This window comes from Coffea eugenioides, chromosome 11 (genome assembly GCF_003713205.1).
Source record: "Coffea eugenioides isolate CCC68of chromosome 11, Ceug_1.0, whole genome shotgun sequence".
Lineage (NCBI taxonomy): Eukaryota > Viridiplantae > Streptophyta > Magnoliopsida > Gentianales > Rubiaceae > Coffea > Coffea eugenioides.
In genome coordinates this window covers 35,257,295-35,282,187 of record NC_040045.1, presented here as the reverse complement: position 1 = coordinate 35,282,187, position 24,893 = coordinate 35,257,295, and the positions used below count along the sequence as shown (strand labels likewise).

Here is a 24,893-nt window from a genome sequence, read left to right as displayed (position 1 = left end):
TATTTAATGTTACATTCATTCAAAATAAATTCCCAAGTCCCTGTGGATTCGACCCTACTCACTGCTATATTCGAATTTTATCTTTCACGTAATTAAGATACTTTGGTATATCGGATCAAGCAAACTCTGGCACCAGGGTGAAGCTAGTAACCCATTGCACAGCCTAAGTTCATGCTCCAGTACCATAGTGAATTTAATTCGTGACTTAAGAGTAGGAATTTTATTTTTGCTGGTTTGACACCCACCAAATTTTGGCGCCGTTGCCGGGGACTTGGTGTCAAAATAAATTTATTTTCTTTGAATTTTATTTTCTTTGTTTATTTTTTATTTTTATTTTTATTGTTACTGGTTTATGCCTAGATCTTCTCGTACAGGTGAACTGCAATATAATCCTGAGATAGAGAAGACTGCTCGTGCATTGAGAAAAGCAACAAGAGAACGAGCAGAGGCATCCTCCTCATCTACTGGACATAATTCAGTAGTAGATTTTGTGGATTCATTTAGTGAGACGGAAGAGATAGATAGCACCATGGCTAATGAACGGACATTGAGAGAATTGGCTGCACCAGATTTAAATCAACAGCCTCTATGCATTACTTATCCTACATTAGAGGTTGCATTTGAGTTAAAATCTGGACTAATCCATTTACTTCCTTCTTTTCATGGCTTACCAGGTGAAGATCCCCACAAGCATCTCAAAGAATTCCATGTGGTTTGCTCGACAATGAAACCCCAGGGAGTCACAGAGGAGCAAATTAAATTAAGAGCCTTTCCATTTTCCTTAGCCGATAAAGCTAAGGATTGGCTCTATTATCTGCCCTCTGGGTCAATATCCACATGGACAAACATGAAGAAGCATTTTCTAGAAAAATTCTTTCATGCATCCCGAGCTGCAAGCATTAGGAAAGACATCTGTGGAATTCGACAATTCAATGGAGAGACTCTACATGAATATTGGAAAAGATTCAAGCAACTATGTGCTAGTTGTCCTCATCATCAAATTCCTGACCAACTCCTCATCCAGTATTTTTATGAGGGTCTGTCCCAAACTGACAGAAGAATTATTGATGCTGTCAGTGGGGGCTCCTTAGTGAATAAAACACCCACGGAGCCAAGAAGTTTGATATCGAGTATGGCTGCAAATGCTCAACAATTTGGAGACAGGCAGGATAACACAACTCGTAGAGTCAATGAGGTAAGTAATTCTTCAATAGAGCAAAGATTAGATTGTCTAACTTCTTTGGTTGAAAAGTTAGCTATAGGACAAATGCAGCAATTGAAAACATGTGGAATCTGCTATGGTTCGAGTCATCCAACAGATATGTGCCCCACACTCCAAGATGATTCGACTGAGCAGGCTAATGCAGTTGGATTTCCAGGACCACCTCAGAGGCGGTATGATCCCTATGCAAACACCTATAATCCAGGATGGAGGGATCATCCTAATTTTAGTTATGCAGCAAGGCCACCAGGATTTCCACAACAGCCACAATATCAACCTAGACCTCAACTTTCACAGCAACAATCTGCTCCTAAATCAGGTATGTCACTTGAGGATATTGTGAAATCTTTGGCTACTAACACTCAACAATTTCAACAGGAGACGAAAACTAGCATTCATAATTTGGAGAATCAAATGAGCCAGTTAGCTTCCACAATCAATAGATTGGAGTCTCAATTATCTGGAAAGCTACCCTCGCAGACAATTGTCAACCCCAAGCAAAATGCCAGTGCCATCACATTAAGAAGTGGCAAAGAGTTGCCTGAGCCGAGCAAGAGAATTTCTGAACAAGCAATCGAGGAAGAGCTCGAAAAAGAGGGGAATGTGTCTCAACCTAGAGCCTTGGAGCAACCAGATTTTGGAGAAAAATCAACACAAGTGGTTACACCTCCGCCTCCTTTTCCCAGTCGATTTGCAAAATCTAAGAAGAGGAAGCAAGAGCAAGAAGTTTTTGACATTTTTCGCAAAGTTGAGGTAAATATTCCCCTTCTCGATGCCATTAAGCAAATTCCTCAATATGCAAAATTTCTTAGAGAATTATGCACCACTAAGAAAAAGTTAAAAGACTATGAAAAGATTTATATGGGAGAAAGTGTTTCAGCGGTCCTACAACAGAAATTGCCTCCTAAGCATAAGGATCCAGGTATGTTTACTGTTCCTTGCAAAATAGGGAATGTTAAGGTCGAAAAAGCGTTGATAGATTTAGGAGCTGCAGTAAATATCATGCCTCGTTCCATTTATAATTTTCTGAATCTTGGACCCTTAAAAGAAACGAGTGTCATTATGCAACTTGCCGATAGGTCTAATGCATATCCTGATGGGGTGTTAGAGGATATTCTAGTTCAAGTTGATAAATTGGTTTTTCCTGCAGATTTCTATGTGTTAGAAATGGATGATGATTTCTCTGTTTCACCTCTAATTTTGTTAGGCAGGCCATTTTTAATGACATCTAAAACAAAAATTGATGTTTATTCAGGGACCTTGACAATGGAATTTGATGGTGAAATAATAAAATTCAATATTTGTGATGCCATGAAATATTCTAGTGAGGCACATTCTGTTTTTGTTATAGATGAAATTGACCCTTTCATGCAGCAGAAGTTTGAATTAAATGGTAGAGATGCTTTGAAGGATGTAATCAATCGCAATTTGGATTCGCAAGAAATGTCAAGAGTTGCAAAAAAGTTTGAGTTACACCCTGACTGAACATTGGTATTGTCTAGCCAAAGACGTTAAAGAAAGGCGCTACTTGGGAGGCAACCCAAGAGTTTCAATTTTTAGTCATTTTTGCATTTTTTTTATTTCATGATTTTATGTGGAAGTTAAGTTTATTTCATTTCTTTTTGACAAAAGGCTTTTTGTTGCAGGCCATGGACGTGCTCATGAAGTTTTCGCTTTGATTGGATGAAAATTCCTTGGTCAGAAGACATTCTGTTATAAGACGTGCCCACGCTCTATGTTCAGAGGGCATTGTTCATTTTAGGTCGGATTAGACTGTCAACTATTTGTTACAAGACGTGCCCACGCTCTATGTCCAGAAGGCATTGTTTATTTTACGATTGGATGGACAGAAAACTATTTCTTATACAGCGTGCCCACGCCTTACAACAAAACCTCCAATATTGCGATCCCAAGTTGAACCTCACTATGTGCTTCGCCTGCAGTGATTTTTAAGCAACTTATTCCCTCCCGAATGTTCAGTTCAATAATCAGGGAAGTCCTCTTTTCTTCTTTTTGCACTTAAATTTCATCCATTGAGGACAATGTCTGATTTAGGTGTGGGGGAGGGAATATTTCAAGTGAAAAAGTTGTCATAAAATTTTTTTTTTAAATCTAGTTTTGGAGCTTCTATTGTGTTTTACGAAAGCAATCAAGATGCAAATATGAATAGTGTAATGTTATTGGCATGAGTATTCTATTTTCTTGCAATTGATTTGAATGATGGATGTGCTAGATTTGACATAATTTTAACCACTTTGTGAGCTTTTGGGCTTTATGAGTAATTTAATATATTTTGCTCTATCTTCTTTTGTTGAGTGATATTATACATGGTTTGACATTCTAGAACTTGCTTTGTTATACATGTTGAGACCATGCTTGAATTTGATGCATTAAAATGATAAGGGCAATTAGGCTTAACCCTTTTGACTATCTAAATGCCTATTTCCACACCTAGTTAACCAATCTGAGTCTTGATTGTTTCTTTGTCTGATACCCAAGATTTGCCACCCGTAAGCTTTTTAATTTGAACGTTTATTAATTGGAACGCTTGAGTCAAAAGGATGCCTTGAGTTTTATTGCGTGAAGATTATACAGTATTGCTACTAGGATTTGCAGTTGGTTTATCTTTCAAGTTTAGTTATGTTTGTTTATATAAAAAAAACAAAAAAAAAACAAAAAAAAAACAAAAAAAAACAAAAAAACAAAAAATTTGGAAGTGGTCCTTGTAGTAGTGTTTGAGAAGTATGGGTTGATGGCTGTGTGAAGGTTCTTTGTAGAGTTGGCTTTGGATTGTGATGGCCTTGGGTTAGGTGATTGAAAAAAATAAAGGGCGATTCCATTTATGCAATGAGGCTATTGGTATTTCTTTTGACATTATAGCTTCTAATGGCTCCATTTTGTCCTAACATTTAAGCGACCAAGTCCATTACATCCTTATTAAAAGACCCTTTGATTTTTGTATCAAGTTCATTAAAGTGGTGGAGATTTGATATATTAGCAAGCATATGGTAAAATCATTCCATGTTGTTGATTTGAGTGATATAAACATCCTTTCCATATTTTGAGTGGTTGAGTGTATACACTGCTATCCATGTGAGGTTTGTCAAGTTTTTAACATCCTCATTTTGGTGAAATTGTTGAGAAGATGTGACACTTGTGCAAGTTTATGGAGCTATTCAAGTATTTGTGATCTTGACTGTGATTTTTGGGTAGTGAATGCTTGAGGGCAAGCATTGTCTTGGTGTGGGGGAATTTGTTAATGCGCAAATTAGGCAGTTTATTTGTTAATATTTCCCCCTTTATTTTGACCAAATGTTGTGATAATTTGCTAGATTCTACTTATATTTGAATTTTTGTGTGATTTCTAGGAACTTCAAGTCAATTGAGGCAGAAAAGGAGAAATTGAAGCCTAATTGAGGAAATTCCATTAAGAAAATCTTGATACAAGTTTCTTAGTTGATAATTGAAAACCGCTACATCAGGGATGATGGGGTGTGGAAACCATCCAAGAGTATTCATCTACAATGGCCTGTTCGGTTGATGATTGTTACTGCATTAAGTTAGCAAGCGTTTTGGGCTTTTGCTTTTGGTTAGTTTACAGCAAAGAACACTACAACTGATGCAGTAGAAAGCCCGCATCCCATTGAGCTTCAATTGCACACGAGGCCCATTTTTGGAAAAAAAAGAAAGAAACGCTAAAGAGTGCTCAATCCGTAATTGTTGGGTAATTTTAGTGCATGTGGCAAGTGACATGATTCAATTGTAGTAGAAACTTTTGAGTTGTTGTTGCGGAAATATATGATATAGCCTAAATAAACCGAGCGTGTGTGTTTGTTAGTTATAATTGGTGGCCAGTCTAATGATTAATGCTGTCAATAAGTTAAATCCTAAGAGCGTGTTTAGGACTGCTTAATTGGCTAGCGCAATAACCACAGAGCTTGTTGTGGTTATCGAATCAGGAAAGTTAGGCAGGTTGTCAGAGCTTGTTGACAACCATAACCAGTTTATTTGTAAATGAAAGATTTTATCTCTGCATCTGTGATCAATGATGCGAACCATTAGTGGAGATTATAACTTTGACTAGAGATTTTCCTTTCGTTAATTTACTTTATATTTATTGTTATTTATTTTTTCTGCGATTGTCTTATTTTTTATTTGAGCAATTAAATTAGACAGTTCCATATCAATCCCTTTATTTTTATTTAATGTTACATTCATTCAAAATAAATTCCCAAGTCCCTGTGGATTCGACCCTACTCACTGCTATATTCGAATTTTATCTTTCACGTAATTAAGATACTTTGGTATATCGGATCAAGCAAACTCTGGCACCAGGGTGAAGCTAGTAACCCATTGCACAGCCTAAGTTCATGCTCCAGTACCATAGTGAATTTAATTCGTGACTTAAGAGTAGGAATTTTATTTTTGCTGGTTTGACACCCACCAAATTTTGGCGCCGTTGCCGGGGACTTGGTGTCAAAATAAATTTATTTTCTTTGAATTTTATTTTCTTTGTTTATTTTTTATTTTTATTTTTATTGTTACTGGTTTATGCCTAGATCTTCTCGTACAGGTGAACTGCAATATAATCCTGAGATAGAGAAGACTGCTCGTGCATTGAGAAAAGCAACAAGAGAACGAGCAGAGGCATCCTCCTCATCTACTGGACATAATTCAGTAGTAGATTTTGTGGATTCATTTAGTGAGACGGAAGAGATAGATAGCACCATGGCTAATGAACGGACATTGAGAGAATTGGCTGCACCAGATTTAAATCAACAGCCTCTATGCATTACTTATCCTACATTAGAGGTTGCATTTGAGTTAAAATCTGGACTAATCCATTTACTTCCTTCTTTTCATGGCTTACCAGGTGAAGATCCCCACAAGCATCTCAAAGAATTCCATGTGGTTTGCTCGACAATGAAACCCCAGGGAGTCACAGAGAAGCAAATTAAATTAAGAGCCTTTCCATTTTTCTTAGCCGATAAAGCTAAGGATTGGCTCTATTATCTGCCCTCTGGGTCAATATCCATATGGACAGACATGAAGAAGCATTTTCTAGAAAAATTCTTTCCTGCATCCCGAGCTGCAAGCATTAGGAAAGACATCTGCGGAATTCGACAATTCAATGGAGAGACTCTACATGAATATTGGGAAAGAGAGACTCTACATGAATATTGGGAAAGATTCAAGCAACTATGTGCTAGTTGTCCTCATCATCAAATTCCTGACCAACTCCTCATCCAGTATTTTTATGAGGGTCTGTCCCAAACTGACAGAAGAATTATTGATGCTGTCAGTGGGGGCTCCTTAGTGAATAAAACACCCACAGAGGTAAGAAGTTTGATATCGAGTATGGCTGCAAATGCTCAACAATTTAGAGACAGGCAGGATAACACAACTCGTAGAGTCAATGAGGTAAGTAATTCTTCAATAGAGCAAAGATTAGATTGTCTAACTTCTTTGGTTGAAAAGTTAGCTATAGGACAAATGCAGCAATTGAAAACATGTGGAATCTGCTATGGTTCGAGTCATCCAACAGATATGTGCCCCACACTCCAAGATGATTCGACTGAGCAGGCTAATGCAGTTGGATTTCCAGGACCACCTCAGAGGCGGTATGATCCCTATGCAAACACCTATAATCCAGGATGGAGGGATCATCCTAATTTTAGTTATGCAGCAAGGCCACCAGGATTTCCACAACAGCCACAATATCAACCTAGACCTCAACTTTCACAGCAACAATCTGCTCCTAAATCAGGTATGTCACTTGAGGATATTGTGAAATCTTTGGCTACTAACACTCAACAATTTCAACAGGAGACGAAAACTAGCATTCATAATTTGGAGAATCAAATGAGCCAGTTAGCTTCCACAGTCAATAGATTGGAGTCCCAATTATCTGGAAAGCTACCTTCGCAGACAATTGTCAACCCCAAGCAAAATGCCAGTGCCATCACATTAAGAAGTGGCAAAGAGTTGCCTGAGCCGAGCAAGAGAATTTCTGAACAAGCAATCGAGGAAGAGCTCGAAAAAGAGGGGAATGTGTCTCAACCTAGAGCCTTGGAGCAACCAGATTTTGGAGAAAAATCAACACAAGTGGTTACACCTCCGCCTCCTTTTCCCAGTCGATTTGCAAAATCTAAGAAAAGGGAGCAAGAGCAAGAAGTTTTTGACATTTTTCGCAAAGTTGAGGTAAATATTCCTCTTCTCGACGCCATTAAGTAAATTCCTCAATATGCAAAATTTCTTAGAGAATTGTGCACCACTAAGAAAAAGTTAAAAGGCTGTGAAAAGATTTATATGGGAGAAAGTGTTTCAGCGGTCCTACAACAGAAATTGCCTCCTAAGCATAAGGATCCAGGTATGTTTACTGTTCCTTGCAAAATAGGGAATGTTAAGGTCGAAAAAGCGTTGATAGATTTAGGAGCTGCAGTAAATATCATGCCTCGTTCCATTTATAATTTTCTGAATCTTGGACCCTTAAAAGAAACGAGTGTCATTATGCAACTTGCCGATAGGTCTAATGCATATCCTGATGGGGTGTTAGAGGATATTCTAGTTCAAGTTGATAAATTGGTTTTTCCTGCAGATTTCTATGTGTTAGAAATGGATGATGATTTCTCTGTTTCACCTCTAATTTTGTTAGGCAGGCCATTTTTAATGACATCTAAAACAAAAATTGATGTTTATTCAGGGACCTTGACAATGGAATTTGATGGTGAAATAATAAAATTCAATATTTGTGATGCCATGAAATATTCTAGTGAGGCACATTCTGTTTTTGTTATAGATGAAATTGACCCTTTCATGCAGCAGAAGTTTGAATTAAATGGTAGAGATGCTTTGAAGGATGTAATCAATCGCAATTTGGATTCGCAAGAAATGTCAAGAGTTGCAAAAAAGTTTGAGTTACACCCTGACTGAACATTGGTATTGTCTAGCCAAAGACGTTAAAGAAAGGCGCTACTTGGGAGGCAACCCAAGAGTTTCAATTTTTAGTCATTTTTGCATTTTTTTTATTTCATGATTTTATGTGGAAGTTAAGTTTATTTCATTTCTTTTTGACAAAAGGCTTTTTGTTGCAGGCCATGGACGTGCTCATGAAGTTTTCGCTTTGATTGGATGAAAATTCCTTGGTCAGAAGACATTCTGTTATAAGACGTGCCCACGCTCTATGTTCAGAGGGCATTGTTCATTTTAGGTCGGATTAGACTGTCAACTATTTGTTACAAGACGTGCCCACGCTCTATGTCCAGAAGGCATTGTTTATTTTACGATTGGATGGACAGAAAACTATTTCTTATACAGCGTGCCCACGCCTTACAACAAAACCTCCAATATTGCGATCCCAAGTTGAACCTCACTATGTGCTTCGCCTGCAGTGATTTTTAAGCAACTTATTCCCTCCCGAATGTTCAGTTCAATAATCAGGGAAGTCCTCTTTTCTTCTTTTTGCACTTAAATTTCATCCATTGAGGACAATGTCTGATTTAGGTGTGGGGGAGGGAATATTTCAAGTGAAAAAGTTGTCATAAAATTTTTTTTTTAAATCTAGTTTTGGAGCTTCTATTGTGTTTTACGAAAGCAATCAAGATGCAAATATGAATAGTGTAATGTTATTGGCATGAGTATTCTATTTTCTTGCAATTGATTTGAATGATGGATGTGCTAGATTTGACATAATTTTAACCACTTTGTGAGCTTTTGGGCTTTATGAGTAATTTAATATATTTTGCTCTATCTTCTTTTGTTGAGTGATATTATACATGGTTTGACATTCTAGAACTTGCTTTGTTATACATGTTGAGACCATGCTTGAATTTGATGCATTAAAATGATAAGGGCAATTAGGCTTAACCCTTTTGACTATCTAAAAAGCCTAACATTGCATCATATTTCACCTAGTTAAACCAATCTGAGTCTTGACTGTTTTTCTCCTTTGTCTGTACCCAAATTTGCACCTAAGCCTTTTTATTTGAACTTAATTATTGAACCTTGAGTCAAAAAGGATGCTGAGTTTTTATTGCGTGAAAATTTATCAGTTTGCTACAAGGATTTGGCAGTTTTGTGTTCTTATTTTCAAGTTTAGTTATGTTTTCTGTTATATAAAAAACTAAAAAAAACATAAAAAAATTTTGGAAGTGTCTTGTAGTAGTGTTGAGAAAGTTGGGTTGAATGCCTGTGTGAAGGGTTTCTTATGTAGAGTTGGCTTTGATTGTGGATGTGCATTGGAGTTAGGGGATTCGAAAAAAAAAAGGGGCGTTTCATTTCATGCAATGGAGCTATTGGTATTTCTTTTTGACATTAAATTAGCTAAAGGCGTCATTTTTGTCTAACATTAACCGCAAGCCCCATTACATCCTTATTAAAAGACCCTTTGATTTTTGTATCAAGTTCATTAAAGTGGTGGAGATTTGATATATTAGCAAGCATATGGTAAAATCATTCCATGTTGTTGATTTGAGTGATATAAACATCCTTTCCATATTTTGAGTGGTTGAGTGTATACACTGCTATCCATGTGAGGTTTGTCAAGTTTTTAACATCCTCATTTTGGTGAAATTGTTGAGAAGATGTGACACTTGTGCAAGTTTATGGAGCTATTCAAGTATTTGTGATCTTGACTGTGATTTTTGGGTAGTGAATGCTTGAGGGCAAGCATTGTCTTGGTGTGGGGGAATTTGTTAATGCGCAAATTAGGCAGTTTATTTGTTAATATTTCCCCCTTTATTTTGACCAAATGTTGTGATAATTTGCTAGATTCTACTTATATTTGAATTTTTGTGTGATTTCTAGGAACTTCAAGTCAATTGAGGCAGAAAAGGAGAAATTGAAGCCTAATTGAGGAAATTCCATTAAGAAAATCTTGATACAAGTTTCTTAGTTGATAATTGAAAACCGCTACATCAGGGATGATGGGGTGTGGAAACCATCCAAGAGTATTCATCTACAATGGCCTGTTCGGTTGATGATTGTTACTGCATTAAGTTAGCAAGCGTTTTGGGCTTTTGCTTTTGGTTAGTTTACAACAAAGAACAATACAACTGATGCAGTAGAAAGCCCGCATCCCATTGAGCTTCAATTGCACACGAGGCCCATTTTTGGAGAAAAAAGAAAGAAACGCTAAAGAAGCCCTAGGGGAACGCTAGGTCAAATAAGACCTTGGGTTCAACAAAAGAGGGGAGACTCTGAAAATCAGCGGAGGCCATTCGGTTCCGTCCCGTTTTTCCTTCCTTTTCCCAATTTATTTTCCTTTTTCAATTAAGAACTCGAGTAGTACTTTTGGCTGCAATTCAACTATGAGGAGTGGCTAATTTCTTCATCTAGTCAGAGGTTAAATCGAAGCTTTGGTTCGACAAAACTATGAGATCGAATTGATTTGCCTACGTTCTTAATTTGCAAGTATTTATATATTTCCTGTTCACTTATGCATATGATTATTTCTTGCAATTAAATACTTGATCACTGTTTAATTGTGTGAGTAATTAACAGCCATCTAAGAGTGCTCAATCCGTAATTGTTGGGTAATTTTAGTGCATGTGGCAAGTGACATGATTCAATTGTAGTAGAAACTTTTGAGTTGTTGTTGCGGAAATATATGATATAGCCTAAATAAACCGAGCGTGTGTGTTTGTTGGTTATAATTGGTGGCCAGTCTAATGATTAATGCTGTCAATAAGTTAAATCCTAAGAGCGTGTTTAGGACTGCTTAATTGGCTAGGGCAATAACCACAGAGCTTGTTGTGGTTATCGAATCAGGAAAGTTAGGCAGGTTGTCAGAGCTTGTTGACAACCATAACCAGTTTATTTGTAAATGAAAGATTTTATCTCTGCATCTGTGATCAATGATTCGAACCATTAGTGGAGATTATACCTTTGACTAGAGATTTTCCTTCCGTTAATTTACTTTATATTTATTGTTATTTATTTTTTCTGCGATTGTCTTATTTTTTATTTGAGCAATTAAATTAGACAGTTCCATATCAATCCCCTCATTTTTATTTAATGTTACATTCATTCAAAATAAATTCTCAAGTCCCTGTGGATTCGACCCTACTCACTGCTATATTCGAATTTTATCTTTCACGTAATTAAGATATTTTGGTGTATCGGATCAAGCAAACTCTGGCACCAGGGTGAAGCTAGTAACCCATTGCACAGCCTAAGTCCCTGCTCCAGTACCATAGTGAATTTAATTCGTGACTTAAGAGTAGGAATTTTATTTTTGCTGGTTTGACACCCACCAGAATCAAATGGTGTTTCAGCAGGTTAGACTATCTAGTGTGCAGGTTGTGACTAGGATGCTATTCGATTGATATTTGTTTCATGGTATAAGATACCGAGGATTCAGGAGAACTGGGATTTAGTTCTTGACCAAAGCCATCTTAGTTAGCTTACTTGTTTCCGCATTGCTTTTCTTTACTTCATTTGAAGAGTGTATGGTACTAGTCTTAATTGATGTAAATAAGAGGAGTTTCCTCCAGTGTAAAACTTCATGTCTTGATCATTGGAAATGTTAGAATTTTGCTTAAAAAATAAAGGGTGTCCAATAATGGAGTTTGAGAACTAAAGCGAAAGTACTGTATAGTGTAAGAGTTCAAAGTAAAATTTAGTCATTTATTATTACATAAATGCATATTCCATTAAGAATGCAAGAATCTTATTGTCTACAAGAAATGAGATACATTTTTATGATGATAAACGAGTACAAACCCTTGCATCGGTGTAAACTTTTCCTGGTCGACAAAAGTAACCTTTCTGTGGGGCACATTGGCTATCTTGTGAGCATATGCATAATCCTTCTAAAGCACAACCGTCCTTCATAATAGTAATCCCATCTTTTATTCCAAGAATTTGGTCTGTCCAGTCATTAGAAAACAGCCCTAAAGGATCATACAATTGTTTGATCTTCAAAAATTCGGTAGCATTTTGGTACTTGTTAATTGCCCCAACAAACGCCAAATTCCTGTTTTTGCCCCAATGTGGTAGCCCTCCATATTTAATCACTGCCAATTGCTCTATTTCTTCAAGGATGTCTTCATACAGTCTTGGGGCCATTGGATCCTTGCTTCTATAGTATGTTATATCAAAGTCCAGAGCATCTTCTTGCTTTCCCAAATAAGCACTTGAAGCTGTAACATATCTTATGAGGAAACCATCATAAAGATCTACACCACACAATGCTCGAGGCTGCAAAGCAACCAGCTTTTGCACATCTTGTATGAAATCTTTGACTTTTGATAAGCCAATGCTAAATCCATTTTGGAAATAATATAGACCCTTAACTCTAGGATCCCAAGGGCAGGCAGTTATTAATCCATCCTGTGGGCTATCAAGGCAGGAACCAGATGATTGGAGGCGATTGTTGTACCCTACGACAGGATAGCCCTTAAACATTGAACCTACAACGCATTAATTAGAAGATACCTTTGTAAGTTACGGGAAACAAATATTCTATTTCCAAACATATTTTACACTTTTGGAATCTAGATTGAAGACTAAAAGATCATGCCTTGCTGTTGCATCTTGCATTTCCTTGAAAGTGTAGACATTAATCAAACGTCTCATGTCAGTTTTGACCTAACTTTTTAGAGTTCATAATTGACTAAGTCTTCGCATTCATTCGTGTTGTACACTCTATTTTCTTTATGAGAACATTTGAACGGAGAAACTAGACATTAATCAAATGTCTCATGTCTTGCATCTTACATTTATTTGAAAGTGTAGACATTAATCAAACGTCTCGTGTCAGTTTTGGCCTAACTTTTTACAGCTTAGTATTGACTAAGTTTTCACATTCATTCGTGTTGTACACTCTATCTTCTTTATAAGAACATTTGAATGAAAAAACTAGACCCATAATTTGGATAGCAAAAAATCTCAAATAATATTTCACTTGCATTATAAACATATTTCTCAACCTACCTTTTTATATTTTCAATTACCTTTTTATCTCATATACATCACATCATAAAAAGTGCTACAGTAATTATTCCAAATAATACTCCATCCAAACAAACAACTGTGATAATACTTCCATTGTGCTTCAAATGTTTGGATGATGATTTCGGTTAAATTGGTATTTATTAAGCTTTAAAGCTTAAACATTGATACAAGAAACTGGTCTACCCCAATGCAAAGCAATTATGAATCCAATAAATTAATATGCAACGTTCTGGGGATAGTCCTGTTTTGATACTTACACAAAATACCACACGAATGAAAAAAAGAAAGAAAGAAAAAGGCCGTGGAGTTATTACTAATTTGATTGTTTTTACGATGAAAAACTTTTGTCTTGATCATTGAAAAAAAAAAAGAAAACAAAGAACAATTGATTGCAAAATTTAAAAAGTAGATTTTGGACAAATATATACCGTCGTTTGTCAATCCATATGCAGCGTTTGTCAATATAGATGTGGTTATGCCTCCATTTATGCACTTCCCAACAGCATCACGTATGGATTCTTGAGTCTCCTCTATTCAAAATTAAACAAAGAAAGCCAGAAATAGAACTTCAATCAATACATGCTGCCCCTTAAAACTACTAGTATCATTCAGCAAACTTATGTTGACTTAACTTACCTGCTGTTCTTATTAGTGCTAGAAAGAGTGAAGGTGTAGATCGAAATCCCATAAAATCATAAAGACCATTTCCGGTGGTGTTGGAGGGGACTCGATCATCAATCCGATAAACTACCTTGTGTTGGCTTGGGTACCACGTGAAATCTGCAAACTCATGCTGTCTGCCGAAGGTGGAGGCTTGATCTCCGAAGTCTGAATCATTTTTCTGAACATATGTGATTGATCTCTTGAACAATGGTTGCAGTTGTAGAGTCACCTGCAAATGTATTATATATTTACTACACGGGAAAAAAATCCTTGGTTTTTTTTTTTTTGGTTACATTTCTTTCCGTTAAAAAAATATACGTAAGAAAAGAATTAATAAAGCATAAAGTTTCACTTTTCTGCAAGAACTTTTTCGAGTACGTAGTCCATAAAATGGCAATCTCTCTCTCTCTCTCTCCACCCTTTTTCTGTGTTTTAGTACAAGAAAAAAATTTAAGTCTTGCAGGGCAAAGTAGGAAAGAGAAGGCCTTGAGTTTTGAATTAGAGACTACACGGTCACTACAGACTTGATAACTTTTCTGTTCCTCTGGAAACAATCTAGATTTGCATGGATTGTTAATGAAAATGTTTAATCAGATGAAGGAAAATCTACAATTTCCAACTTGTTTGGTGACGAGACAGGAGAGCATACAGAGGATACATCTTTTTCTTCCCTAGCAGTGGCGAAACCAAAGGTTGAGATTTGAGGCAAGACTAATAAAGATGTGCATTTGCTTTATAAGCTGCAAGAAAAAAATGGATACGTTGCATCAAATCATAATTTATACCTGTGAAATAACTCCAAGAACTCCAAGCGAGACTCTGGCAGCATTAAGCTCAGGATCACCATTTCTCAGCGTTCGAACTTTTGCATAACCCTCATCGGGGCCAGCAGGTGTAACAATCCTGAGCTGAATCACATAATCATGAACAGCACTCCCCAAGCCCCACAATGTGCTTCCATGAGCACCCGTGCCCAACATTCCACCAACAGTTAAACCCCACCAATATGGAGCATAAGGTAGAGCAAGCCCCGCAGCAGCACTGGCATTGATCAGCTGCCTTAGGGTCACCCCAGGCTCAACTGTGATAGTCATGGCTGATTTGTCAACATTTACTGTTCTATTCAGGTACTTGGTGCTAATGATTATCCCATTTTCACCGCCTGGACACATGAGCTTAGGAATACTATGCGATGTTGTGGTTGCAACCTTCATTTTTCTCTGTAATGAAGTTGCATTTGCCACAATTGAAATCAGCTCTTGCTCAGATTTAGGGTACATTGCTTCAGCTGCACGACATATACTTCGATCAGGAAACGTCGCATAGGTGTTTGTGATCGTGCAATTTGTGTTTCCTGATGAACATTTTATGTGATCTTCTGGGGGTGTACAGCCAACCAAACAAATTGTCAAGCAAATCCAATATGTCACCACAAATTGAATCTTACTACGTTGTATATTAGCCATTGTTTCAAAATAGAAAGAATGAAGTAAAATTTCTTGATTGCAAGGAAGGGATGCAAGTTCATAGGAAGATTAATTTCCAATACCTATTTATAACTCTGAGGAATTGCATTAATGGCTAAGTAGGGTGAGTGGCTGGAAAGCTAGTTAGTTGAACAAGTAATGTACAACTAGGATTATTTTAATCAGTTTTGAATCGTTGAAAAACGTGGGCCTTTGAAATTTTTATGGTTTAATGTTAATAAATTCTCATGATTCTACGTAATCATGAAGCTTATCCAAGTTTTGCATCAAAAAAATGGAACACGTAATCACGCGTGCTATGACTACAACAATTTTCTACGACTTCAATATGCATACTAGCCAAGTCAGATACATATCAAAGCAGCTTATTTGAATAGCATATTTTTTGTCTTCTTTTTTCTTTTTATTTTTGGCCATATCCAATTTTCTTGGTTTTGAAGTTCATAGGTAGATTAATTTCCAACGCCAGTATATATCTATATATTTTACCGTGAGCAATTGTATCATTGGCTAAGTAGGGTAAGAAAATAAGTTGAACAAGTGATGTACGACTAGAATTGCGTCAATTGACCGAATTTGAAGTTCGAAATATGGGGCACAAATAATTTTCTAATTTCTAATTAGATGGAAATCCTAATGATTCTGTATAAAATTATTATCTGAAGCCGGATTGGAGTTGTGCTGAATAAATGGAACATAATGTGGGAACCATTTCCATTTCCATGCAATTTGGTTATTTGGTGGCAACACTTTTATACCGAATTTGATGTGCTACGCAAGGCAGAACCGATCAAAGGAGCTTCCTATAATTCTTTCATTAATGCATTTCGCTTTGATTATTTGGCCTATACATACTTCTTGCTCCAGGTTTTTTTTCCCCTTCCAAATAAATTTGCTTCTAAATATTTCCATGCTCACCTGATACTAGGGGTGAGCAAATTTGGTACGTACCAAATTCATACTTGAATTTAAATTCAATTTGGTAATTTGAAATCGGATATTTGGTAATTTGGTACAAAAGCGGTATTTACTTAATTCACCGAATTCTAATATGGTATGAGATAGGTAATGAGATTATGAATTTGGTAATAATTGATTTCAAATTCAAATTCGGTAAAATGAAATAGGGTACCGTATTACCGCATTCGAATAGCAAATTAGTTTATAAAATTATATAATATATAGATAAATGCTATTTAGCATTAGCATGTACTACTGATATATTATTATATTATATAGGTAAATGCTGTTAATAATAGTTAGTATATGGTATTATCATATACTTTTGATAATCATAATATATAATGATGTATAATATACTATTTTAGTATTTGTTAATTGTTATATGACTATAATAATACAAATATACAACAATTCATAACATAACTATAATACTTATTATTTTATACATGACTAGAATTAGATAATAGTTAATAAGTAGAGGTATAATACTAAATATTAAACAATAAACATAATTAGTAACTAGAATTTAGATATTGGTAATTTGGTATATCATTCATGTTTGAATTATTGATATATGAATGCGTAACTTGTAACTTGCAAGTATTAGTATGTTCTAAAATTATATTACATATTTAACATAAAAATTCATATTCTATATCCACTAATCTTAAGGTTTTAAGCATAGACAAAACAACTAAGCAATCTAAGTGAATGCATATGAATTGCAAATCATGTATTTTTGTATTGACTTTCACTATTAAAAGCAAATTAAGTGATTTGCATATTTTTCCAAAAAAGCTATATAAGAAATAAGAATAAATGTAAGTATAATGTATTACATACTTTGTAATTTATAAGTAAATAAGTGACATTGTATATACAACTACGCAATAACATAAGTAAGTAAATAAGTTGTATTTTGATTTGAAATAAATTATAAGTTTGTAACTAATATCATTTATCACTAATCATTGTAATTTGTAAGTTTGTAACTAATATTACTTATTATTAATCATTGTAAATTATAAATTTGTAAATTCATTGAATTCGATTAACCCGAATTCATTACCGTTTTCGAATTCAAATTTGAAATTGAAATGAATTCAGGTATATCCAATTCGAATTTTAAAGCGGTTTAAATTTCTGTAAGTCTAATAACCGAATATGCACCGTTTGCTCACCCCTGCCTGATACCAGTTTACATCCCTTCTATGACTCCTGCAAGTGCCTTGTGAAATTTGAAATGGATTGAATTGATCAGAAGAAGGAATAGAAGAAAAGAGAGATGAGAGTAAGGGCTGAAGAGAGAAAGAAAGAGCGAGAATCTGAGATTTTATTGAGTAGTAAGAAGATTACAAATGAATTCCTCGATGATCCTCACATTCATTGTAGATGTTTATTTATACAATTACTAGCTTCAAGCTCAGGAAACAATCAGCTAACTAACTAACGGACTAACTAACTCTCTTCTTCTCCAACCGACTTCAGTCTGTTATAACCAATTCTTGCCTCGTGGTCCCCTCCATTTGATTTCTGTTGCTGACTTCCCTGATGATCAGTCATGATGGCCATAACAAATTTCTGATTGGCCAAGATCACATTTGAAACTTTCGTTTACTTCTGCTCTTTTAAGTTTTAATGTAAACTTTGATTTTATTCTTGGTTGCATATATTTCTCATTATATTGGTTACTATGCTTCTTGTCCAAAATTTTGTCATTTCATCATAAATGATGTAAAAAGTCATTTTTATTAAACATATAAGACATTTTTATCACACGCTAAAAGAAGGCTCTTGCTTGCCATTGAAACTGTTGTAAGCAATTTATGCTTTCAACTGTTAAAAATCGCTTTGAAATGATTGCTCAATTTTTATGGATTGATTGGAAACTCCTTATACTACATGTCTGAGTTTAGTGCAAGAAAAGAAGGGGGGAAAAAAATAAAAGAGCATGAAAGCAACAAAGCAATTGTAGAAGAGCAGACTCGGTTCCAATCATGACAGATTAGCCATTCACAAGGCACCAAAAACATCAAAATTACATTATTTCAAATTGCATCACCTTCGGAATTTTGTTTTAACAAAGCATAAGGTCAGTTTGGCTAAAAGCTCATATTTTGCCATTCTTTTTGAATACCTTGACTTTTCTTTATCTTATTTTTATCCCCAATCTAATCATTACTGGTTATCTTCCACTCCCATGTAAGCAGATCTAATCCCTTATAGGCTATAAGTTGGATATACTTATCCAGTTTTGAGAAGTAGAAGAAGAAACTATTCCAGTTTTGAAAAGTAGTAGAAGAAACTTGACGTGTATAACTTTTGAAAGCACATATCTCTAATACTTGCAAAAATGGGCATTTTCTCGTCTCTTGACTTTAATCTTGAAGAGTCAAAGGCTCAATTGTGGCCTCCCTTCATCCAGATATTGTCTTATAGTATGACTTGAATTTGTCACTAACCCTATGAACTCATGATCAATCATCATGATTAATTAAAAGTAATCATTCTTCATGGTTGTAACCTTAATCCATGTTCTTCTTTTTATAATTATGTATTATATATCATTTGAATCAGGCGTAACGAAACTGAGCATGAATTCTCACTTGCAATGCAGTTTCCTATTTTTCATTACGTATAGCTTGTGAAAAATGAGGCATTGTGTTGTATCTGTGCATGTGTTCTTCCAAGAGCACTTCTTTGTCGTAGAAGATTGATAAAGCATTAATGTCGAACTTCAGCAGCCTAGAAATTGACACTTGAAATACAATTGTTTTGGTAATGGGAAGAAATGTCTAGTTATAAGTTAATGTATCTTTGACTCTTTTTTTTTTTACTTTGAGGAGGAGTCCTTGAGCATCCAACTCTTCCCAAGCTCCAAAGAATAGATCCAAAAACTGTGTCCATGGGTTACTTTTCACTTCTAAGTTGACCTAAATTACATTTATAGCTGATACAAATTGAAAGAATCTACGAGTATCTTACACATCCATTAATTTCTTAAGCCAACCATTGAAACAATATCGGAATTAAACATTTATAGACAATAAACTACCTAGATGTGTTGTCCAAAATTTAACCATGGGCTATGTTCCAATTCTTGGTTGATTGAAGTTATAGCTTTTACAAGCCAATACATTGGATTTATCCATAACTGGAAAGATTTTTTTTTCTCCTATTTCTCAACGAAAGCTAGACTGCTTCCTTCAGGATAAGTAATATATGATATTTAGATAGTGGAGTTAGATAAAAAAAAAATTCAACTTAGAAAGAATTGTTGAAGATTATTCATTCATTCCGAATTGAGAGTGATAATAACTACTTTTAGTAGTGACAAGACATGTTTTAGAATGATAGTAACTAACTATTCACATCCCTACTTTATAAAAGATCAATTGAAGGATGATTTGCTGCAAAAAAAATTGTTCTCTTGATATTTAGAAATTCTTTAAAGTTCGAAACATTAGCACAAAAAAAAAAAATTTGCTTTTTCTTTAGAGTTTGGAAACATTAGCGCAAAGTGTTATCAAGATAACTTCATCATCTTATTTTATAGAAAATTCATCCATTGTCATTTGCACTCTATAAATGGGTGAAATTAGGCTAACAGAAAGTGAATCTGAATCATAACTCGAAAGCAAATTCTCATTATTCATCACAAGTGTTCATCCCTCAAACTCTAGACCAACAATCCTTAGGGTACGTTTGGTTTCCCACGGAATTGGAGTATAGAATTGGAATTGGAGCCCCAATTTCAATTCTTGTGTTTGGGTACTATCTTTCCAGTAGAATTAGAATCGAATTGCAATTCCAAATCCATCGAATTCCATGGTTTCAATTCTTTGGCTGGACCAAAGAATTCCAATTCCAATTCCACGACCGAACTCCTCAATCGGGTCAACACGCGGGTCTTGTACGGGTAAAATCTCAAAAATGGGTCAACTATAAAATTGATGGAAAAAACTCAAACCTCGCTCTTCTCTTTCCATTATCAATTGCCATATCTAATGCTCTGTTGGAGCATTCCTGCCGCCGCCTCCTCCACTTGTGCTGCCTTCACCCATCACTTTTGCTGCCACCTCCACCCCTCCATGCTCCACTCGCTGCCCATTGCATAACTCTGCCTTCACCCATCACTTTTGCTGCCACCTCCACCCCTCCATGCTCCACTCGCTGCCCATTGCATAACTCAGGTTGAAATTGTGGGGTTTTAATTAGTTTCTGTCAGTCTCCTCCTTCCCTTCCAGTGAAGCTACATTAGAAGAAGTCGTCTTCGGCCCCTCCAAACTTCATTCGCTTGCTTTGTAGTTCCAGATCTTCATCAAGTCAAGAAACCCCAGTTGCAAACAATAAATACCGCACTTGTACGGTTTACTCCAGGATTGACCGATACTTTAACCAATACGGCATGCCTGTGCAATTTACTCCCTACTATTCCAGATTTTTCAGATAGAATTAGAGTTTATAAAGGTAACTTAATAATTTTTTTTTCTATTAACATTGTTTTTTTAAGGTATTTTTCTTGATAATTTGTGGTAGTGATTGATTCTATGCGGTTATTATTATTATTATTTTAAGCTTATAATTTACGATGTTATGAGAACAAAAGAACAAGTTGGTCTTTGGTTTCCATTTTCTTGTTTGTTTGAGTTTTAGTTAATTAGTCAAAGTTTGACTTGGAACCCATTCAGGATAATGCCTGAGGATTTGAGAGTACTTATTAGGAACTTGGACATTTTTTATTGATCCTGACGCTTTTGGAAAAATCAACTTTGATTAGAAGTAAACTAATAATACTACTGCTACCACCATTATATTCATCTCTTAATTTTCTATCTCTTGCTTTTAGCTTGATTCGCAATATTAACTAGTAGTACTTCTTAATTATCCTATCATTTTTTAGGGATGAAATAGCACAGATAGCTCATTTAATATATTCTGTATTGCATTTTCTGCAAATTAATTTCTGGTATGTTGGAGAACTCTACTTCTCCTTTCTAATTTCTTAGACTGACTTGCACCAGGAAAATAATTCTGTTCACTGTTTAAAAGTAACTCGTTATATTGTATGACATATGAAAGTAGGCTACGTGTTTGATTTCCTCTTCTGATTTCAATACGGCAACATCAGAAACTTACATGAGCAGAAACCCCCGAGTTTTGCATTATCAAATTTTCAGTTATATGCATCTTCATCAGTCAAAGTTTTATGTATTTTTACACTTCTCCACTAAGTTTTGTCTGTGACCTGTGTAGCACTTGGAACTCTGTGCAGAAAGTGCAGAAAGCATTATTGCAGTCGGATGTCCATGCAAAATCTGATAAAAGTCCTGTAACAGTAGCTGTGTAGCACTTGGTGTATGATAAAATTAGCGACGAGGTATGTTATAAACGGTAATGACTTTTACAAATAATCCCACGATTGAATTTATTACAGGGTAGTGGAGAGAGGTTTTCTCCAATTAAATGAAGCAGAGCCTGGTCTACTTGAACAAGAACTTAAACTAACTGCTTGTAGAGTAACATCTGTAAGTAAGCCTTGGATATAACTGCAATTTCCCATGATTAAGCCTATTAATTCTACTTCCTTATTTTGTTAACTTTTCACACCAGGTGCAGTGTCTTGTTCTTTAAAGGAGGTGAGATTATTGTATACTTGTTGTAGCAAATTAGTGACCCCGTCAAATTTCTTGGAAGGCGCTGAATATTAGATGAGAATGATATTAAGAAGCAAGAGGAAAAGCTAGAGGCAGGTGCTTCATTTCTTGTGAAAATGGTACATTTGCTTTACAGCTAAAGCAAAATGGTCGTTGTGTCCTTATTCAAGTATTATTTGTCAAAGGAAAATGGTCTTAATTTAGCATTGAGCTTATGCAGTTTTACAGTCACCCTTACCTGGCATGGAAACATTGTGAACTGATGGCCTGCGTAGGTCTGCAAGGAGGAGGAAAGTGGTGGTGCCTTGGTGTTTCAATGTTGAAGTTGATGGCTTGGTTCGTTTGTTTTGTGTTTTTGAAATCCACAATTGGTTGAATTCTTGTCTTACCTTTGAAGCTAGAAAGGACTATTACAATTCAAAAGGGCTACCTTTCTCTTTGGCTTGTTTTAGGCTTTTAGCAAGAATACATTTTTCTATTTCTTTTAGCGAGAATACATTTATTAAACTTTTAGTGAGAATGCATTCTTCTAAAGAATCGTGAATTTGTGTTGCAATATTTTCTATTTATGTTGTCATTGTTGGTTGTGGTTTTGCCTGAATGTCTCAGCTGGTTGTTGCTCTTGGGGCTTATCAAGGTTTTGGCTGGTATTTTGCAAAAAAGGAAGTAATTTGCTTTTTTCATTATAGTAGTCATGGATTATATCAATATTTGGCTGTATCAATGTTTGCTTTTTTCAGATGCCAAGAGACTACTAATGGCTAGGACTGATGTTGCTTCCAGAGGCCAAAAGTTTCGATTGCTAACAAACCATTTCAATGTTAAAGTAGCCAGAAATGAGGGCTACTTTTCCACTACAGTGTATATAACCTCTATAACTATGATGGTTGTTTAAGCAAGCAATTTAGCACAAGTATTCTGTTCTTGATATGCAGGTGTCGATTTATATTATCATTGTTGCAATATTTTCTATTTATATTGTCATTGTTGGTTATAATTTTGCCTGAATGTCTTAGCTAGTTTCGGGGTTTTGGCTGATATTTTGCCAAAAAAGGAAGTAATTTGCATTTTTCATTAAAGCTTGAGTAACAATTAGCTAAATGCAAGAAAAAGTAAATTATTAAAGGTACAAATTGGTTTTTTCCTTTAAATTTTTAGTAAAAATTAGCTAAATGTAAGAAAAAAGAAATTATTATATAAAAAAAGAAAAAAACAAAAATTTTATGTTAGCAAATGTTTCATGAAAACAATTCTAATTCCTAATGAATTCTTCTCTCATCCAAACAAAGAATTTGGAATTTCAAATAAATTCCGTATCAATTCTATGCATTTTCCAAACGAAAGAATTGCAAGGATTTGGATTTCCAATTCATAGAATTCAAATTCTATAGAATTTTAATTCTAATTCAATTCCAATTCTGTAGAACCAAACGTACCCTTAGGCTAAATTATTTGAACATTTTATGCCACCCTATGAGGTGCAGAGCCAAGCAAACAAGTTTTTAAGCAAATCTAATACGTGATCATGACAACATTTCATCTTAGCCATTTTTCAAAGTAGAGTAGATGATGTAAATTTTCTCATTTTTCACTTGTAAATTCACTTCGAACACCGCAAATATGAGCGATGACATTAATGGCTGTGTAGGGTCAGAAGTTGGAAAGGTAGTTGAACAAGTAATGCACAAATAACTTTTTCTTTCCCATTAGAATGGGATCCTGATGATTCTATACGAAAATGTTACAACAAGCTGGTCTAGAGCTTTGCATGAATAAGCGGAACACGTAATCGCATGCAGCAGAGGTCTTTCTATATTTCCCTGCAATTTAGTCATGTGGTGGCAACTATTTTCTGCCACTTGATATGCTACGTAAGGCATATATATATACCAATCAAAGAAGCTCCCTTTAATTAATTGTTTCAGTTTTGAAAAGTAGTAGTACATGAAACTAGGCGTCTGCCAATTGAGAAGTAGTACATATCTCTAATCATTAAAAAAAAAAGGGCAATTTAATCTTGCGAGTCAAAGGCTCAATGGTACCAAATTTATCAATTGAATCTGGTACCAAAACTATGATCGAGCTGATCATGAATCATTAAGATTAGTTAAAAGTCAGCATTCTTCATGGTTGTAACATTAATCCAAGTTTTATCTAGAAATATGATTTATATATTAGTTGAATCTGGCGTAACGAAACTGACCATTGATTCTCAGCTGCCATGCAGTATCCGACAATACCCAGAACTCGTAAAAACCGGGACACCGTTTTGTCCCGATGCATGATTTTTCACCCCCAAGAGCGATTCTTTATCATAGAAGGTTGGTAGGGCATTAACGGTCAATGCAAGCAGCCTAGCAATTCATACTTGACTTAGAATTGTGTTAGCAATCGAGAGCAAAAGTCAAGTCTTTTGTTTCTTTTAAGCGCAAACGTCAAGTTTTAAAGAAGGTTAGGGGGATGGGGAAAGGGAGTCAGTGAAAATCACAGAGCCAAAGACCTTATCCGTGGGCTACGTTCCATTCTTAAGTTGATTTTACTTAAAGCTGATGTTCCTATTAATAAGAAATAATATATCGAGAAAATTCTTCGGGATCTAGACAATTTTTAAATTAACCTTTGAGTTGATTCATGAAAAAGACACCAACATACAATAAAATACTTAGACGGGTCGTCCAAGATTTCGTACTTAATTAATTTTGGAAAGACCATTACGTAAAAGTAATAAGATACGTAGGATTGTTACGAGGGTCCGAATTGACCCAATCCTAACCCATCCTCCCCTTCCCACCTCTATAAATAAGGTGTTAGATTAGCATTATGCATGCATAGGGTTGGGTCATGGGTGTGGACTAAAAAAATAGGCTTGATATTATAACAGGTTGAGAATGAACCGCTCCAAACTTAGCCGATATAAGGTTGACTCATATATTTATATGTTTAATG

At 35.4% G+C, this 24,893-nt stretch overlaps 3 protein-coding genes and 1 long non-coding RNA gene across 6 annotated transcripts; 3 read left to right on the top strand and 1 right to left on the bottom strand.

Moving 5' to 3' along the window:
• The first annotated feature begins 352 nt into the window (after positions 1 to 352).
• On the top strand, positions 353 to 2,707 carry LOC113752407. The gene is made up of 3 exons (XM_027296519.1): positions 353 to 712; positions 1,025 to 1,541; positions 1,650 to 2,707. The coding sequence occupies exons 1-3, from the start codon at positions 353 to 355 to the stop codon at positions 2,705 to 2,707; spliced, it is 1,935 nt and encodes a 644-aa protein (XP_027152320.1).
• Positions 2,708 to 5,773: 3,066 nt separating this feature from the next.
• On the top strand, positions 5,774 to 7,456 carry LOC113752406. The gene is made up of 4 exons (XM_027296518.1): positions 5,774 to 6,417; positions 6,505 to 6,643; positions 6,701 to 6,989; positions 7,107 to 7,456. The coding sequence occupies exons 1-4, from the start codon at positions 5,774 to 5,776 to the stop codon at positions 7,454 to 7,456; spliced, it is 1,422 nt and encodes a 473-aa protein (XP_027152319.1).
• A 4,464-nt stretch (positions 7,457 to 11,920) lies between these two features.
• LOC113754444 (probable L-gulonolactone oxidase 6) lies at positions 11,921 to 15,135 on the bottom strand. Its single transcript, XM_027298854.1, has 4 exons — positions 14,626 to 15,135; positions 13,814 to 14,069; positions 13,606 to 13,707; positions 11,921 to 12,633 (listed from the first exon to the last, which is right to left on the bottom strand). The coding sequence occupies exons 1-4, from the start codon at positions 15,118 to 15,120 to the stop codon at positions 11,921 to 11,923; spliced, it is 1,566 nt and encodes a 521-aa protein (XP_027154655.1). The 5' UTR covers positions 15,121 to 15,135.
• A 5,285-nt stretch (positions 15,136 to 20,420) lies between these two features.
• Positions 20,421 to 22,391, top strand: LOC113753932. 3 transcript variants are annotated; one of them, XR_003465107.1, is made up of 4 exons: positions 20,421 to 20,760; positions 21,566 to 21,818; positions 21,904 to 22,066; positions 22,223 to 22,391. It is a non-coding gene; the product is annotated as an uncharacterized LOC113753932 (long non-coding RNA). The 3 variants fall into 3 exon arrangements; XR_003465106.1 differs by having other exon boundaries at positions 22,168 to 22,391; XR_003465108.1 differs by having other exon boundaries at positions 21,547 to 21,818; positions 22,168 to 22,391.
• Positions 22,392 to 24,893: the final 2,502 nt, after the last annotated feature.

Coding starts and splice junctions, on each gene's coding strand:
- LOC113752407 (XM_027296519.1), top strand. CDS start 353: ATGCCTAGATCTTCTCGTACAGGTGAACTGCAATATAATCCTGAGATA. Junction 713..1,024: donor ATCTCAAAGAATTCCATGTG/GTTTGCTCGACA, acceptor CTCCTCATCCAG/TATTTTTATGAGGGTCTGTC. Junction 1,542..1,649: donor ACAATCTGCTCCTAAATCAG/GTATGTCACTTG, acceptor TGAGCCAGTTAG/CTTCCACAATCAATAGATTG.
- LOC113752406 (XM_027296518.1), top strand. CDS start 5,774: ATGCCTAGATCTTCTCGTACAGGTGAACTGCAATATAATCCTGAGATA. Junction 6,644..6,700: donor CAACTCGTAGAGTCAATGAG/GTAAGTAATTCT, acceptor TTGGTTGAAAAG/TTAGCTATAGGACAAATGCA. Junction 6,990..7,106: donor ACAATCTGCTCCTAAATCAG/GTATGTCACTTG, acceptor TAGCTTCCACAG/TCAATAGATTGGAGTCCCAA.
- LOC113754444 (XM_027298854.1), bottom strand. CDS start 15,120: ATGTACCCTAAATCTGAGCAAGAGCTGATTTCAATTGTGGCAAATGCA. Junction 14,070..14,625: donor TTCTTGGAGTTATTTCACAG/GTATAAATTATG, acceptor ATACATTTGCAG/GTGACTCTACAACTGCAACC. Junction 13,708..13,813: donor AGCACTAATAAGAACAGCAG/GTAAGTTAAGTC, acceptor AATTTTGAATAG/AGGAGACTCAAGAATCCATA.